The 19,187-nt window shown below is 42.5% G+C and overlaps 1 protein-coding gene across 5 annotated transcripts in view; it reads left to right on the top strand.

The window, feature by feature from the left end:
* Window positions 1-19,187, top strand: part of cep112 (centrosomal protein 112) — a 144,387-nt gene that overhangs the window by 3,650 nt on the left and 121,550 nt on the right. For all 5 annotated transcript variants that reach the window (XM_015356208.2, XM_015356211.2, XM_015356214.2 and 2 more), the window contains exons 4-8: window positions 34-194; window positions 7,993-8,089; window positions 10,314-10,391; window positions 17,385-17,432; window positions 17,575-17,652. In XM_015356208.2, the coding sequence (XP_015211694.2) occupies window positions 34-194; window positions 7,993-8,089; window positions 10,314-10,391; window positions 17,385-17,432; window positions 17,575-17,652 (462 nt within the window). The remainder of the gene's footprint in view (window positions 1-33; window positions 195-7,992; window positions 8,090-10,313; window positions 10,392-17,384; window positions 17,433-17,574; window positions 17,653-19,187) is intronic.

Raw genomic sequence — 19,187 nt, forward strand, 5'->3', positions numbered from 1 at the left:
TTTTTACGGTTGAGTTTGTTTCTTTGTTTGAAGTCGATCTATTTTGATGAGCCGCTGTGTGGGAGGCCGCTGGAGCAGGGATCTGTGAGACTTCCTGACTGGGTGACTGGGGAGCTGGGCCCCAACGAAGAACCGTGGTCCTCGCCCCCCCGGGAAAGACTTCTGTCTCCTGCATCTGCCCCACGTGCGCACAGGTACCCGGGCTCTCCTTTCGGCACTCTCCTGCGTCAGACTGCAGTGCGGATTCGGGGGCTTAGATGATTCGCTTTTACGCTCCGGTGCATTCCACGTTTTCCAAGCTGCGGGCTCTACAGGCGATATCGGATCCGAGCCCTCATTCTTGTGGAGAGGTGCGTGGAGATGGGGATCGCAGGCTCAGATGTATTCGGTACGGTTTTTAAGCTCGTAAAACCTGGAATGGATTGCTCCGCTGTGCAGCGGGAGTCTGGGAGGCGGCTTGAGTTGTGCTTCTGAGCTGTGCGCTCAGAGCTGTCCCCCTGTCCCCTGGCCAGCCTGTCTCTGCAGCCTCACAGGAGCAGTGTTTCTGTCTTTTGTCTGTCAAAAAAAATCATTTGGAAAGGGTGCTGGGCATAGACCATTGTGAAGCTTTTTTTCTCAGTTGTGATTTTTTGTTTGTTTGGGCAATTTACTTTTCAAAATGTTATTTCTTGAAGACCATGCACTCTCCTACTTATCTGTGCTATATGCCTCCCTTGCTGTATCCATCCATTTTTCCACCACCAGAATATTTGTTTTTTTTCTCATGATTGTTTATTTAGAATGCTGCTTTGATTAAACACATCTTAATTACAGCTTCTTATAAAACATGCAATTGTGCACTATTAGATAGACTACCCCTCTCAGGGATGCTTGCCTTTGACAGTGCAGCATTTATGGGCTTTAATGATGTGCTTGCTGTAATGGATTTGGGTTTCATAGTAATTAGTGAGGAATGGGAGTCAAAGCTCAGCAGACGTATATCAGGATTAGCATTATAAAGAGAACCTTAGAATCAAGAGAACAGAATGCTAAATATTCATATGGGCATTTTGAAGAAACAAATGGTTCTTTAATGCATTATTAAATTCTCCTTTCATCTGTTCATGTGATCTATCGCTGTCTGTTGTCCGTGGCACACACTAAAGGATATGCCATCTCAGCATGTGTGAAAAATCTTGCTTTTCGTCTGTACCTTTTATTTTCCAACATAAACTCAAAAATTAAGTCTTCCACACCATCTGGAGTTAGAGATCAACTGATTGGCCCCAGGGTGGAGCTTGTGTTGCCTGTTGATAGAGGCCCTAGGAGATAGGGAGTTTTATTTTATTTTTTTAAAGAATCATATACTGTTTTGTTTTGTTTTTTTAAAGTGTGAACAATAAAAATTCAAAAATAAATCTCCAATCTATCCCAAAGGCAGCCTCCTAAAACAAAATTATATATAATTAATTACAACAACATCAAAAAGGGCATAATTTCAAAACTTCCTTTGAAGTCGGAATCCGAAGCAGCAGGGCTGTGAAAAGTGACAAGTGTCTCCATCCCTCATGTTTACTGAGTGGATGATAAGGAATTAGGCAGGACTAGGGGGAGATGCAGCTGAAGAGGGACCTCTCTTAATTACCAGGTTTTAGCAGGATTGCGTTCTTTAGACAGAAGGCAAGTAGGAGCATTCTCTGAAGTCGCAGAAAATCCTATTAAGCTGTCTGTGATGGGTGTTACTAAACTGCAACAAGTACGTCAATTCTCCTCCTCGCATTAATGGCGCAGATAATCAACTCTTGAGGGGAGCTCTTAAGAGGCGAGAACTATTCTGTAACAAATTGTGTGTCAAGAATTTATTAATCGTATTTCAGCATCGGTGTGTGCATGAACGCCCTTCTTGGTAAGAGTTTCAGATCCATTTCTTTGCCCTTGAGTGAGCAGTTATATTTTTTGAAAGTGTTACTTTGTTTTTAGTTCTTTTGTTTCTTTGCGTAAGAGAATTTCATTAAACCAACTTTATTTTTTCCATCTACATAACATCAAGACATTTCAGCTCGCAAACGCTCGTTAATACTGGTGTGTAATGGAATGCAAATCTGTCCACTGACTTCCCTGAGCTTTGTTTATGGGTTGTACTGGGTGATTGGATGACAACAGGACATTACAGTGTGTTCTCCTGTTCTTCTTTAATTGTAAGAGAACTGATTTCCAGTGACAATTGGCAGACCCCGGCTGCCTTTATTTCATCAATCTGTGTAAAGTCAATTCTTTGCTCAAAGGTACATCTTGTGCAATCTCGCCTGGGAACCGAACCTGTGACTCTCTGGTATGATGTCCTGAGCTCTAGTCGGTGCTCCACACTGCAGCCTCAAGACTGCCGAGAGCATGACTTTTTCTCACTCATTTCTTTTGGTGATGAAGACTCAGCACTGGGTATGATGGGACCTTTGGCTGTACACACCTTCCTGAATTCTAAAATCTTTCCCCCAACAGCTCCCTGGCACGTCTGAGCTGCAAGGCTTATCTTTCATGTATAGTCTTTGCAATAAACCTTTAAAGCTTCCAGATCACAGGCAACAATCTGAAAAGAGAAAATTAAGACCTTTTGTTTTGTGTCGATGAGATTTCGATGAGATTAAAACAAAGAAACGTCTTGGCTTAGCTTGCCATTCTTTGGTCTGATCTTTGTCCTTTGCTGTCTGTCCGATGCCAAGGACTTGCATTTCCATAGCCATGATTCTTCTGAGTCATGAAAACATGCTTTAATTCTCTCTGGAGAGGAACCACTTTAAAGATGTAGTGTCCAGAGGGAAAACGCAAGATCGTTATTGAATTGAGTAGGTCAGAGTAAGAGGAGGCACTATTATTTTGCTCATTATGCCTGCTATGCAGTCTTGTATGACTTTGTATGGTCACATTGTGTCTCTGGTTTGTTGAAATTTTGGACATTCATGCCTCCTCGACCAAATCGACTTGTTCATGAGCTTGAAAGTTCTTGCTACGCCTTAGGCAAGCCCAAGTACTGGGTGAGGGAAGCAGACAAGTTTTCCTGTTTCTGCTTCCTGTTTTTTTAAAAAAAAACTTATTTTAGAAGTGGTTTTGTTAAATCCAAATGAGATTTACTTGTTAGGTTAAAACTGCCTTTCTGGTTAAAGCATCGTTCTCGTGGTCCCTGAATAATGATGATGTGAAGGGGTCCAGTGATTACTGTAAGAATGGTGCAGCTGGTAACAAGCCCCTTTGCCATGTGCATGCCAGCCCGCCCAGCTTATGGCAGGCTTAAGAGCTCCCTGGTGATAGCTGAGGTGCTGGAGGGTGTGTGGCCTTTATTGGACGACTCCAACTGTCCAAGAATTAGTGTATCTGTGAACAGCCAGGCAACTGAGGTCGTGTTTTGTGGTGAAAAGCAGTGGCAAGCTGGAAAAAAAGAAGTGGTTTAGACCTTTATCCGCTTGAACCCTCATTTCAAAGACAAAACCGTTGTGAGAGAGAGCTGAGCAAACGGTTGAAGCAGCAGGATATTGGTGTCGCCTGTCCACGTGCTCGGACACGGGCTTGTCTTCCTCTAGTTTGTTGTATCCAGTGTCTTGCTTTCTTTGAATGTTTGAGTTTAGAGATCGGCCCTTTCTTAATGAAGGAAATTCCAAAGATCAGCTTACCTAGAACCTAGAGGAAAACGAAGATTAATGTGTTCTGCCTCGCGTTGATGTCTTCCCAATCATTTTTCTACACTCTCAAGGATGAAAAGAAAACTTCTGTCTTTTATGGTACTTGCCACGTATTTTTTCTGTTAAATTATTTATTATGGCATGCAACTATAGTCTATTGGCGTCTCCTAACTTTTTACAAGGTTCCTTTGATATATATTTAATCTGAAAATGATTCTTTTTTTTAAAGTAGCCTTTTCTCTCGTCATTTCAGCAGAACCTAGATTATCAAAGGGTTCCTTTTGGTGGCCAGAAATCCATTGCCAAGTTAATCTCCGTCTCAGGGAAAGTCTGAAGTGCCTGAAAGTGTCTGGCATTAGAACGGTCTGTCTTTCTGATCACATTACAAAGCCCTTGCCAGAGGAAGGTTATTGTAGAGCTTGCGCACTCATCCCGATTATTGGGAGTTAGCAAATTAATTTTGATAAGCATTCCGCGTTTTTGTTCTGTTCCATTAATAAACCGGCTGTTCTTCAGAGGATATGGGTTGACGGCATATTTACACGCAGACCTCCTCGCTTCGCTTCAGAAGGCAAGAGTTTTCTGTCCTGCCGAGTCCACAGTCCCATCGGGGTTTGCTGTTGGCATTCGGCACGCCAGCCACACTGGGGGTTGTTGTTTGCTTTTACACCAGAAATAAGAGGTGTCATAAACAAGAAGGGGCTACTCTGCCTGCCTCTATGATTACAGTCAGTTGATTACCATCGGTTACTCCAGCTGGTTTTCGAAGGAGCCTAGGGTGACAGTTTCAAGGAGCTGGCATTTTAGTTGACCTGAACTTCTTTGTGTGACGAAATCCTTAAGTGCAATTTCCTTTATTTCCTTTTGTGACTCTGTGTCACATTGCTAATTGATAACTTGCTGTGAGTACCCGAACAGACTGCAGCGGGGAGTATATTTCATTTCATTTTTTTAATGCTAAATTTTTATGTTGTATTCCTGTTTAGTTACTAGTATTGTTTTTGTTTCCCTCCAGGAAAAGTAAATTGCGTAAAGTTTGCCCCCAGGGACAAAAATAAACGTTTCAACCAAAATTGAAACAAGAAGTCTGTGTCCCACGGTGGCAGCACTCCAATTAAGATGATAATTTTTTTGGGGGCTTTCAGAAGGGGAACTTTGCTGACATAAGTAAGAGGCCCTGTGAAAGCCAGCTAAGCTCTGGTGGGGTAGTGTCAAACCATAGACTGTGGGCCATCCTCAAGACTATATAGGACAAAATCTTGTTACCTTTATAACTTGTTACCTTTCAGAGAAGCTCAACCTCTGTCAGAACATTCAAGAAAGGGAACCCAGATCCTATGGAATCGCCTCGCATTGCCTGTCCTATGGAAAATAATCCTCTCCATTGCAAATGAGGGGATCATCTCATTGACCCAGCTCTTGCAACGGGCTACAGAGACAGATTTCCGTTCTTTAGTTTGTTTGGCCACAGCCGTTCCAGACCTCGGTGATGAAAGTTCTGCCTTTGTTAGCCTGAGCCTTGCCTCTGGACAGCCAAAGAAGCTAGAATGCTAGTTCAGGAGCCGGGGGAATGTTCTTTCCAAACACTTTCAGGTGCCACTGAAATAGTTCTGCCCAGAGCTTGTAACTTGGGACACAGCCGAAGGAGTTGTGTGAGTGTGCCACTGAGCTAGATCCACCTCTTACTTATTTGCTTTTTTGGTTGTTTTTCTGTTCTTTCTCTGACCGACTGGGATCCCATACAGCCTTAAGTCAGTTTTCTGTGACACCCCCCATCTCGAGATTGAGCTAAAACTAGAACGACAACATCTAAGAGTTCCTTGCCCTTGTGTTCTGGCTGGCTGTCGGCGGTCACACACTCTGTTCTCTGACTGGCCAGCAGGTGGTGACCTTTACCTGGCTTCCTGAGTCACTTTGCCTTCAGGGGCTTCATGGGAAAGTGCAGCAGCAGGAAGCCGATAGCGTTCTGCAAGGTTGACCCATGAGGTTGGAAGAGCTCCTGCTCCTTTGATAAAGCCTACGTGCTGACTGTAAGCTATTGCATGTTGCTTCTGGGCTCCGAGTTTAAACGCTCATCACTTCATTTTGACATATTGTTTATTGTGTTTGGCATGCACTAAGAACTGAAAGAAACGTTGCAAGAAATCGCCAGAACTGACATGCGGCGTACATTACATAGTTGCCATAATGCTGAGTCAGCGTGTACATAATTGTATTCACTGTAAAAGAATAGGGGATTTTGCTAAGGAACTTTTTTTTAAAAAGAGGTGGGTGGATAAATAGAGTTTGTGGTTTGAGTAATCATTTTAATTCCAAGTTTCTCATGTGAAAAAGGCTTTTTTTTCCCCCCATATAATGTACCACGGATTGTTTATTGTATTTTTGGATATCTCATGTGGGACAACATGGTATAATTTCTTTCAAAGATTTGCACACCTTCCTTTTTATGTAGCCTCGTCTCTGTTTCCTTTGATATTGGACACTGAAACCTCTGGACACATTTGATTTAGCTATTTTATGCCACCTGTTGACTTAATAACAAATGAGGGTGAAATGCACCATTTTGTTCTTGCTCGAGCATGCTGACATACTTTCTGTGCCATCTGGCTAAGTTTATCATACTTTATGCAAAGCAGGTGAGCTGTTGTGGTTTCCAGTTATGTCCATTATTGTTTTGGCAAAACTGTTTATGACAGTTGGCAGAGCTGGGAGCAGGGAACATGGATACATCGGATTGGCAACAAAGTGTATCTCTTGAGTGATTGGCAGATCAGGCAGCAGCAGGCTTACACTGGGAAGACACTGATGGTGTCAGCGTGTAGTGTGAGTTTTGCGTTAGAAGTTGTATTGGAAATATAAGTTCCTAGTTCACTTCCAGGGTGATCATTCTCATTTGGTCAGAATTGAAGGCAGGGCTGCTGATGGAGTTTATATTCTGTATGTACAACAATTAAAAAAAGAGCTGTGCTTTAAGAAATACGTGCTATTATCAAGCAAGACATGCTTCTCTCATTTTTAACCTTTATGAAAACTTCACAGAGCGTTTTCAAAGGAAGAAAAATGGTATGGAATTGTAAGGAGAGCGAGGTGAAATTTCCTTTCTTCAGGTAGATGCAGCTTTAAACTCTTCATTGATTAAGAGGTAAAAGGATTTAGTCACGACCTTTAGATAATTCTAGCGGAAAAAGCAAAGCAATATCACAGATGTACTGTAACTGTAAAAGTGCAGCTGGTTCCACTGCACTTGGTGCATGAATGCCAAGCATAAGTTCATCCCCCACACACAACCCTTTCCCTATTTAGGTGACAGTCATTTAGCTCAGGATTATTTAAATCGGTTAAAACCAGAATTAAGTGCATGTAATTAACACAATTGAATGTTCATAATTAGGTAGTGAAACAAATTAGCTGTGCCTGTCGAACACGAAGTACAAACAGTTTCAGTGTCTGAAGTATGTGCCTGACTGCTCCAGGATTTTTCTTTCTGTGCGTTTGGCAGCTTCTGTCAGCCTGTCATACACAGGATTAACTTGTTCAAATTTAAACAGTGAGGTTGAGAGAACTGGGCGCTTTCATTGTATCTCAACCCCCCAAGAAAACCCTGGCTGTAGACCACAGACTGTACGTGTACAAGGCGAAGTGTAAACACTTTAAAAAGCAACCAGTAAATTGCAGAATTTTTTTCACAGCAAAGTTCCTGCAGCCATGTTAAACAACCATAACCTAATTCCTTATTCTCTGATCTCAAATCTTAACCATGCCCAGCTGAAATAAGCAGGGTTAGCTGCTCTTCTTCACAAGTATAAGAATTAGCTTCATAAGGCAAAAGCTTACCCGTTTAACACTTTTAACATTCAGTCAGCGTCGGTTTTTATTTCTCCCAGGCATAATTCGTTACCTTGTATAACACATCTGAACTGTGAAATAGCTTAGTTGTAAAAATATATTGCATACCTAGTGAGAGAGATTCACATATAATTCAGCTTAAATATAATATGCTTTAGAGAGCACGTGTAATTAGTAACTTGTTTAATTTGTCAGTAGAAAATAATTTGAGAATTCCTTCCGGTTGGGTGTAGAATGGAAAATTAAATATTAGTGAGCTGGCCCCTCCAGTTGTGTTAACCTGTGATCTAGTCAGTCTGTTTTGGTGTTGGTGTTTAACCAAAACTTTTGTCCAACCATATGTATCTTTTGTTCTTTCTTCTTTTGTGCAACTTGGAGCCTCTGTGCGACGGTTACTCTCTTAAACTGATTGGTATCTGCACCCCTATGCTGTAGACATCTTAAATGGAATTCCTGAAATGCTGATGGCTGCTATTTTCCACACTGGTTTCAGGAGAAGACACACGGACAGTGAAAAGTTAACATCGCAAGCCCGCTCCAGCGTTGTGACGGGAAGATCAGACGAAGAAAACCATGTGGCTTTTCAAACCGTAAGCACATCATCTTTTTTTTTCCCGCCCCTGTCTGTTTCAATAGGGATGCACCCCTTTTTTTGGAAGGAGGCAGAATTAAGTAACCGCTACCCAAAATAATATAATAAACTTTATTTTATAAAGCACCTTTAAAGGTGGCTTCTCAAAGCGCTTTACAGAATGACAACAGTAAATAAAAAGAATACACAAGATAAAACACAATTACAATACACAGAGGAGATTGTGGACAGTGGTACTAAGTATATTAGGAGCAGAGCGGTAAAGAATGGAACCAGTTAAGTAAAGGCTCTTCTAAAGAAGAAGGTTTTGAGTCTGGATTTTGAAGGAATGTGTCAATGCTTTTATCATGGTGGCAACATGCCAGCTCTCTTGAAATGTCACCACTGTCCCCCAGGATCTGGAGATCGTATGCAGGGTAATTGCTTACTTACACTTACTGGAATCATTACTTATATACAGTTACAGGTGTCTGCAGCCACACTAGAGCTGAGATGAAATCACGTGACACGGGGCTAAAGTCTGTCTTTTTTCTGGTATCGTGCAGTGCAATCAGCAGAAATTTAGCGGGTGATGGCTCTTGTCTTCTTCAACCTTTTCACTGGAGGAGACTAACCTTCATGGGACTGTTACTGGGCAGCAGAGCACGTTTAGCAACAGACTGCTCCAGCTACGGTGTTCAAGGGAACGTTTCCGCAGGTCTTTCCTCCCGGCGGCTGTCAGGGTGTATAACGCTGCCCTAGGCTAGGACTGTTAGCCCTTCATTTGCTCCTCTATGGACAGCATGTTTACTCCATTGTACTTTTTGGACAATCAGTCTGTATAAACCTATGCACATTTTGCACATATTTTATTGTTTTTACAGCGACTATGATCAGCACATTTTGCACACACCTATGTATTTATTTATTTTTATTTATTTTGTTGTCTTTTGTTTTACTATTCTGATGTCTGTTTTGGTTGTCTTGGGCTGGACTGCTATAACACATCAATTTCCCTACGGGATTAATAAAGTATTATCTAACTATCTAACCTTGGGAGGGCCGGGCTCTTTTTCCATCACTCTCTCGTCCCTCGGCTGTTTTGCAGACAGAAAGGAATTTCCTCAAAGTGCAGGCACTAGTAGGATAGACCGTGACATGAAAACAATTCTGGGTTACTTTTCCGTTTCGAAGGTATTTTCATTTTGCTTTATTTTGCAATCTGTTCAGAGTAGACCTGGGTGTCAGCACCAGGACCACCAGTTGTAAAGGGATACCGGTGACTGGCATTTGGAGTCCTCCAATAATGGCCTTTTTTGACAAAGGTTCCTATTGTGTGACTTGCTAAACCTTTGTGTATTTTGCTTTAATTTGAGAAGTCAGAACTGAATCCAGAAGAAAAAAAATATATCTTGGATAAACATTTTTCTGGAAATGTTTAAATTATAAGAATGTGTTTAATAGCATCTGGCTGAGAAACAGAGGGCTCCTAAACAGCCTGTTACATGAAGTCAAAACAGCAAAGGGAGAGAGAATATGGCTCCTCTACTGGAATTTGCTTTTTCAGAATCTGTTAAATGGGAGAGAATACATGAACACGTTCTGGTGCTCTGTGGCAGTATTTAAAGACATTTGAATGTAGATGGTTCCTGGAGTCTGAAAATGTGTCACATTAAATGCTTTCAGGGAACAGCGGGTTGGTGTTTAAACAACTTTCACCGAGTTCAGATGAGAAAAGTCTCTGAGCCATCTTTGAGAAATAAATATGATGATTGTTGTTCCCAGTAGCTTTTCAAAGTTATGGCATTAAGTTGCTGTTGTGACTATTATTCTAACATAATGGAACTCAAATGAAAATACACTGTATGTATAATATGTTCATTTACCCACATATGGTATATATTAAGGTAATTATATCAAAGTGTTCATTTAAAAAAATCTCGTTGATGTCTGTGTTAAATGCCATCAATGAATGCGTTTTATTTCCAGCTTCATGGGGATGTTAGGTGCTGTCTGTTTCTCTTCCCAGCCTTCAGATGGGCTGCCAGCTCGGTGACCTGCGTGCTGCACCAGTTTCTGTGCTGGGGAAGTACAGTTCATGCGTTCCACTTCCGCTTGTTAGTCGAATGCATTGCGTTGAAGATCAAAGCCCGACAGCCTAAACACTGCTAATTGTGTGAGTGACGAGTCATGCACTCAGACAGTAATTAAAGCTGTTTTCTTTGTTGGTCTTTTTTTTCCAGGACGATCGACACAGGAAGCCTGTGACCTCTTCCGATGACAGTGACCTTGAAGCACGTCTGAACAGCTGGAATCTTGGGGTATGCTTGGAATTTTTCTGCTTCTTTTTTTCCCCAGAATCATTTCCCTTTAATTACTTCTTTGGACAACATTATATAGCGCAGGAATTTTGTGACATAAAGGCTTCTTTGGAACTCCTCCAAACATCACACAAGCTTCAAAATTAGGAGGCTCACCCAAAGGCAGAATGGTCTTTAGCCTGTGCTCTATTTGAGCACAGAACAGGATACACTTTTTGTTTTTCTTGTTACCACCTTGATTTAAAAACTGTGTTTTGATGATAAGAGGTAAATGTAATTCCTGAATAGAAAACCTTCCTTTAGTGATTGGTGATTGGAAGAATGTTTTAATGCACTCAATACAGTAATTAAGTTGGCAAAAAATAAGAGTACATATTGTCTTTCAGCAGTGTAATGCCTTGAAGTAGATCAGGCTGTACTTCTTGGACACAAAATTATTTATACTTAAAAGACACCAGCATGGTTTCTGGGACAAAGGAAAAACTTTGATTCTGATAACATCGGTGCAGTTGGTGGGGACAAACTTATGTAAACTTAATGTTTCAGCATTTCTCAGTTTGGGCTGTCTAATTCTTATCTATGTCTTGAGTGTTTTGGGCTGAAGTTGTTGAAAAACCCAGTCCTGATTTTATTTTTTTCTCCCTCTCTACCACCTGTGCCCTCGTTGTACATTCAGGGAAAATGTGCCTAGGAATCTGACGTGAACACAAAGCGTTGTACTTGTTCGGCTTTTTGTACGGTCTCCGAGTCCTGAGTGACATGTCACTGCAGGCATCCCCAACATGTGGCTTGCAAACAGGATAAAGTAAAAACCGCAAACTGGAACCCCCTTCATTTAAACTGAGAATAGTGTCAGAATTTTTTTTTAGCAATTAAGGTTCTCATTTTCTTAGAAGTATAGCAGTATTGCATTTTAAAAATAGAAGGCACAGTTCAACATGTTCTCCTCGTTTTGATACTTGGTGTTAATGAGCCTCTGCTCTTCCTCACTGGGGCTTGTTTGCGCAGTGGGGCCATGTGGGAGCCATTCAGATGTTGTGTGTTCGGGCTAACTGAGAATAACAAGGTGTCTCCTGAAGACAGCGAGTTGGTGGCTTGGTGCAGTGGTTGGTAATAAAGTACCTTCTCAGACACGGATCTTCTCGGATATAATTGCCATCATTGCGTTCCAGAAACAGGTAGCTGTAAAGTAAATGAGTTTCTGGGTGTCAGCTTGACTTAGACATGGCTGCTTTGTGTGGAACCCAAGGGGTTGTGTAAACACGCTCTTAATGAGAGGTCCGTCTGAGGCGTTACTGGGTGGGCCTCTACTTGCAAGCAACTGAGTCAGAACCACGCTTTGAGTCTCTGGCCCCACAAGGTATCCGAGTCTGGCTTGGGACAAAAGCAGGCCGGAAGGGTTTTCTGACTTAAATCCCTACAGTTTCACCCCAGTCCAGGGAGGAGATACCAGTGACATTGATGAACTGGGAGCACAGGCCCAAGATGCTGACAAAGTAGCGCAAGCTCTCTTAACTCCTTCGGGAGTGTACGGGCAGGGCTGGAGTCAAGTGTACCCAAGGCAAAAGAGTACTCAGCTCGTGATTCACCATGGTCTTACACTGTCGTAAACGCACTAGTTAGGCTTGCTCAGTTTGCCCTTTTCACATAAAAGCAACTCCAGTAAACCGAGCTGACCACGCCAAGCCAGCATCTGCTCTGTGTAAAAACAGCAGTGGACTTTCCCAGTCAAGTCCAGACACTGCTGCTCCCTATAACTACATCCCGAGACTAATGATCTCTTAGGAAAATAAGGGGCATATTAAAATTAGAGTGATGTAGAAATCTATATTAATAAAATATGGCACTGTTACATTTGCCAGATTGGAGCAGTTTCAGTTAATATCCTTGAAAACCGTCTGTTGTTGTTGTTTTTGAAAGCATGTCTATAAATGGTGTTTGTGTGGCTAGCTCTAAGTCGCCCGCTCACTTCTGTCTGCAATAGTCTTGTTTTGGCTTCGATCTTCTTTTCTTGTCATCATCCAGCAAGAGATTTATAGGGTGGCGTGGTATGTACTTGAGCTCTGCGGCCCCAGACCAGTACTGTGAGGAATGTGTGCGTTTCAGTAAATATTATGTGCGCTCTATGACTTCATTGGATCCTAATCCATTTCCACCAGCACATGCATGTGTAACAGATTGGCCTGAAGACCGGGCTTTCTGGATGGGAGCCTTCCTATGTTCAAACAGTGCACTTGGCCCTTCATGGATTGGTGAGGAGACCTGATTTCAGCCTTTCCCCAGAAAGTACCGAAGGCTCCATAAGAACATACCCGATCAGCCAGTGTGATGTGATTTTCAAAATAAAGAATGGATCTTCCTTCTTCTAGCAGGCTACAGACAAGAACACGGCATACAAGCCTTACCATTAAGTGAAGTCAAGGCCAGACTGGCCAAGTGCAGAATTAGGCTTGTTCCAGAGAGCACAACTTCCCCGGATGGGATCCGGACCCATTGTAGAATCACTCTATCAATGCCGACACCCATACAGCTGGGTGGGTGGACTGGAGAGGACAGGGTACCTTTTCATTTAAGAGCATCAGTCCTTAACAACTTCTCTGTGCTTCCCCACCTAGCTCAAAAGTACCCATAAACCACTTTCTTGAATTTCCCTGCTTTCTTAATCTATAACATCCCCTTGCAAGTGCCATTTCCATTCTGTACTAAAACCAGACCATTATTATTATTCTGGCTTGGAGGATGATGCCCTGTTCTCTCACATTCCCTGTAAAATACAATGGAGATCTTATCGGAGCCTTTGTGCAATGAGGTGTTTGTGGTACATAGCTGTGGTTTAGGAGCCTTCATTAAATTTCAAGCATGTGGTTGAAGAGATGTCTATATATAACTCACTTAGCCGTTTCATTTTTTCTGTTTTGAAAAGTTGAAAAGGTCAGGCCTTGTCTCTCGGAGTGCTATCTGTTTTCTCATCTGAGAAGAGTGCCCTGTTGCAGCTTCACCCCTGTAGAGCGTTTTCTGAGACTTTCCTTCTTGCAGAACTTAAGCATAGAAATAAACATTTTTTCTGTGAGGCAGGTTTTTAGGCTACTGTTTTTGCTGCCTTGTATGTTGCTCTCTGTCTTCCTGTAAGATACACTGACAAATCTTCTAATGCGTCTGTGCAGATAACAGTGACAAGTAACATGTCTTTGATTGAGATAAGCGTATCAAAATAGTGGCGGGGTGCCATTTGTTCCAAGATGGCTTATCTCTTTCTTTCTGTGCCTTGTTTGAATGTTTTTTTTCTTTTGATGTCAAATTTATCCCTTTTCTCTACATGTACGTGTGTTTTTGTTGATCATTTCCGTAGTTCATTTGTAGGTCTGTGTGTAAGAATAACCTGGGAGTGGCCTGTTGTGTTTGCATGCATCTTTCTCGCGCAGCATCGGGTAGCTTTTGGCTAGAGACCTGGTGACAGGCCGCACTTGTGCGGAGCTTTCTTCCCGACACGCAGCCTTGAAAGCGTCCCTCTTCGCTTCAGCCCGCAGGTTCTTCCTACAACCAAATCCACTCTCCAGACATTCAACATTTTCCTTCCACAAATGATTAGGTTGACTCCCAGAAAAAATTACCTTGCGATCTGGAAGGCAAGGAACCTAGTGTCCAGTTAGCAAAGAGGAAAATCTGTGTGGTATTGGTATAGTGTAGTTCTTCCTTGATTTGACCCTGTTCTTTGCTTTGCTATCGTTTTGTACTGCTTGTATCTCCGCACATCTTCTGACTTCATCATGTTTCGAAATGCTTTCATGGTGCTCTTGCACTTGACTCCACTACCCAGGGTATTCCTGCAAAGAGCTTTTGTAGGCTCCTGACACATTGGGATGTTTACTACCTTTTGTCTTTGGCACTGCACTCTGTTCCTGGATATGTCATTAACATGCAGTTTTCATAGAAAAGACTGGGACAAAGTTGTTTAATGGAGTGGCTTATTGGGAGGGCCTTGGAATAGTCCCAGCTTTCATGTAATCTTTGGTTCAGATGACTGTAGCTTGGTATTCTTTCTTGACAAAAATAATTTTTATAGGCCTACCTTCATTCTTAACCAAAACAGCAGCTATTAAAGACTGTGCTTGGCAACAGGGTGGGTGGAGATACATAGATCTGTAAGACCTACAGAATGCGTGTGTTTTTTTTATCCGCCTGTAAAACAGCTGCTATGGTGATTTCTCATTGCCGCTGGATGATTCACGTTAGATTATACTTTTATTTGTTTCCGAATTGTCCAAAATGACTCTACATCCCCCCCCCCCCCACACACACACACCCTTTGCTCCCTGTTGATGACTTGTTAATTTTGAATATTTTCTTTCAAGTGTGGTTATGGTTATTTCAAAATCTGGCTTTGTAGCGGTAACTCAGGCTTTTCTGCGTGGGTTTAGAGAGGATGCATGAAGTTTTGCAGCCGAACAACTTGAAAGGAGTTAAAAAGAACATGTTAAAGCTTCAACTGTTTACCGTGTAATAAAAGCGCATGTTATTTGTTGTCAGCTACAAAGTGGAATCATTCTGCTTCAAAGGACATCTGGTTAGTGTTACGCAGCCACCAGATACATGGTAAATGTTGCCAAGCATTATGAAATATTTACAGAAACAGACGCAAGAGTATAAGACATATTACTAGTTTAAAGGAAATGTGATGGATTTCTGGAACTGGGCACCATTACCATTAAACCTGCTTTAAAGAAAAAGTTAAATTGTCTTTAATTGTTATAAATCAATAAACTGATTCGGGCTGCAAGGCCAGCTTCCTCTAGGAGGAACCACTTTTGTACTGGGTGTGACAGTCAACAACTTTTTTGCTTTTGTAAAATGCCATTTGCATCCACTAAACTGGAGTGTTACCCATTGCCAGGAGGTGGCATGCAGGCGACCGTTCCTTCCTGGGTGGGTCTCGTGTACTCATGAGCTTTCACGTGCGTTCTGGTTTCCTTCCAGCTTCCTACGCAGCTAAAGCTCGGCTGCTGTAACTTGTCTCCCAGGTGTTTAGACCCCATGAGGATGGAGCTTGGTTCCCCTTCCTCATTGCTCACCCCCCGAGCAGCGAGGTTTTGCTGCCTGTCTCTCATTGGGGCCGGTTCTGTTTTTTGCGGCTCCATGCACAGAACATTCCTCTTTCTTATACATTTAGATTCGCCAACAACTTTTTTTCTTACATACCCCATTTTTGAAATAGCCAGTAATCGGTTATTTTTACGTCTCGACTCATAGCTTCAAGATCCGAACGATCTTGCGGGGGGCAGAATGAGGTCCTGCGACCCGCCGTGAAAGCACCTGTCTTCTTGCGTGTTAAAGGCAGCAAAGTGCCTCATTCACGGGATTTGTGCAGATCACTGCTGAATGGGGAAAGAGATGTCGCAGAGCTCTGGACACCGACTTTTGCCTGATCCTGGGCTGCGCTCAACCAAGTGTGCTCCATCCCTGGGATAATCCCATTCGCCTAGTCATGTGATCCAGCCTCACACCCGTGATCCTAAAGCTCAACCTGAGCTCTGGTGAGTGTCTTTACCGGTTGGGAGCCCCCGGGGGGGTCTCAGCACTTGTTTTGACCACTTTGGCTCTGATGCCAGGCTTTGAACAGGTCTCGGGATCCATGCCCAATAAATATTTCCCCATCCCAGCGCTGAATCTTGAGCACGTACTCAGATGGATTGGAAGGAGAGACCTTTAGCCCACTTCGGCAGGCCTGCTGTAGCGGTGCGTGGGTAATGGGAACCAGACGTGTCCATGTATACCAATATGTCACTTTCACAATCCTGGATGCCACAGGGAATATGCTTTGTTTTCTCTCACAAAAGCACTAATTATTTGTTATTTCCGTGAGCCTCGCTAATGCATTGAAGTCCCATCTGGTCCACATCTTAACTGGTACAGAGCGCTGGGTTCAGAACCAAATACACGTACTGTATTTTAAACAAATAAGGCAAAAACAAAGCAGAAAACAATAGCGTCATGTGGGTTTTGTTTAAAAACACAGCTGGGCTGTTTGAAAAGGATTAGATTGCCGCTACAGTTAAGGATATTTTTTGCGCATGTCTGTGTGTGTTTTATTTGTCCTGGATTTGTAGTTTGTATTATTTCAGCATCTTTTGTGTGCCTGTGCAGGCACGTGCAGCCTGATCCCTGGAACCACAGAATCATTTGGTCATTTTTCCATGCCGAGGGGACTAGTCTCTTCAGGGCAGCTGTTAAAACGCAGCAAGTCCTATAAAATGCAACAGTTCCAAAAACACAATACGCACACAGTGCATCAAAAGTCTTTTGTGTGTGCCCGTGCCGTGTTTGTATTGTGTTCTGCATCTGGTTTGATTTCCCAACAAGAACAGAATTCAGGTTTCCCTTCAAGGTTGGGAGCACATGGATCAAAGTCCTTGAACAGCACCACATGGTGGAAAAGTACCATACATAGCGCAGGTGCCGAAACAATTAATGGAAAGGAAAATTTAAACTCAAAACTAGTCTTTGTGATTGGGTTAAATTGAGGGTCAGTGAGTGTGCAGCTTGTCTCTGAAGCGAAAGAATCGCTCTTGAATGTGAGTAATCATTCTGATTTAGATTTAGTATTACTTAGCTTTCTTCAGCACTACGTGTGCATAAGAAATCTGAAGCGGTGTAAGTGCTTCAACTGAGGCAGGATGTTGCGTGTGTGTGGTTGTGTGAATATGCATGTTGACCCGCTTTGCCCAGAAATGGGCTCGCATTATTTTCACATTACTGGTTGTGTTGACTACAGACCGACACAAAAAGTGGAAGTGGGCTAAGAGCACACAATGCCTAGAAGTGGTCTGGGATATTCTTTAAGATAAACAGTTTAGGTAGATGAAAGACAGTGTATTTAAGCAACTCTCTTTGAAGTTGTTTGGCATTGTTTACGAGAGAGAAAAGCAGGGGGAAGCCTTGCCAGGAAAAAAAAAAAGAAAAATCCATGAGGGTTTGATGCATTGTCTTGTTTTCCAGATTGAAAACCCCAGGTATTTGCGAGAGAAACCTATACCTCTGTCTCCGGTAAGTGTTAAGTTCCCTAGTGGCGCTGTCCAGGCAGACTCTAGCCCGCCTTTGATAAATATGGCAACACTGTCCCACTTGAAGCCATTTCTCCTTGAGGTGTTGCCTTTGATCACTTAACCTGATCTTTCTCCTTTGCTAGATTTCCCTCAAAGCAAGCCTGGGAAAAAATAGCACCTTCTGTGATGACCAGACATCGGTTCACACACATGAAAAAGAGGTAGGAGGAGTCATAATATAACCGCCCCTTAAACACCACAGGTGTCCAATGACACATGAACAATCTGGACATCAGTGAAATAGGGTTGTCAAAGTTAATACTCGGCTCCATTAATATACACAAATTAAAATATACTGTGTATTGCAAAAGTATGCAGACCCTTCCAGCAGTGTCCCATTTTATGAAATTGCATAGTGATGCATACACATTTTTGTAAACTTTATATTCTATTCAGAGCATGAAGGCTCACACTGGATGCTTCTAAGGCTAGAAGCCTTCTTCTAGAAGCCTAGGGTAAGTTACAGTAAGTGTCAGTAAAAACCAAAGAGAAATTACATGTGTCGTATGCAGACCCGTGAGCTCAGTATTTGGTGGAAGCACTTTTGGCGCAGGGCTTTTTGTTTTTAATAATAATAATAATTGCTTACACTTATATAGCGCTTTTCTGGACACTCCACCCAAAGCGCTTTACAGGTAATGGGGACTCCCCTCCACCACCACCAGTGTGCAGCCTCACCTGGATGATGCGACAGCAGCCATAGTGCGCCAGAACGCTCCCCACACACCAGCTCTCAGTGGGGAGGAGAGCAGAGTGATGAAGCCAATTCATAGATGGGGATTATTAGGAGGCCATGATTGATAAGGGCCAATGGGAAATTTGGCCAGGACGTCAGGGTTACACCCCTACTCCCTGTGATTTTTAATGACCACAGAGAGTCAGGACCTCGGTTTTACGTCTCATCCGAAGGACGGCGCCTGCTTTCAGTATAGTGTCCCCGTCACTATACTGGGGCATTAGTAAAGTACTCGCAGTCTAACTCTTGTGTTCCTCCCTGAGTTCTGTCTCTGAGCTCCTTCCTTCGTTAGTGGTTTGGCGCCATTGGGTCTTGCCTCCAGCCTTATTCACTTTCAGCTTCAACAAAAAGGGGGTGAAAGCTGAGAGAAAGCCATGAATTAGTGTGACAGCGGTTATGCGGCTGCAGAATATAGAATTTGACTCTTATCTCTTCTTGCTTCAAACAGTTTGACTTTGTCCTACCCTGATGTCCGTTTATCACAAACGGAGTCACTGCATGTAAAGCAGCTGGTGTCAGCTGAGTTTTTAATTATGCCTAAATGTGTTAAAGGAAAGTAAATTTTGGTCTTTCTGATTCATCTTCATTTCTAGAAGAGATATATCAAAACCGATGCAGGCAAGGATTTTCTTAGCTTTTTTAGAGGGTACAACTGAGGGGGGGATTTTCACAGAGCTGGACATTTAGCGACATTGTCTGGTTTTCTTCAAGTACAAAGGCCTGCTATTTTTTTTTTTTTATTGCAGCAGATAAGGCTTTCGGCTTTTGTGTTTCTGAACATGTTCCAAAAAAGCCAGTGAAGCAACTTCTCAACCCGTCTTTAGGTTGCATTGTGAAATGAATAATGAAAACACTCCAACTAATTTGTCAGATTGATCCTTTGGGATCTGAATGGAATATTGCCTAGAGCTTTGCTTTAAAGATTTGTAATGAGGTTTAGCTTCTGGGTTGAAAATTCTT

The sequence above is a fragment of the Lepisosteus oculatus genome, chromosome 9 (genome assembly GCF_040954835.1).
Source record: "Lepisosteus oculatus isolate fLepOcu1 chromosome 9, fLepOcu1.hap2, whole genome shotgun sequence".
NCBI lineage: Eukaryota > Metazoa > Chordata > Actinopteri > Semionotiformes > Lepisosteidae > Lepisosteus > Lepisosteus oculatus.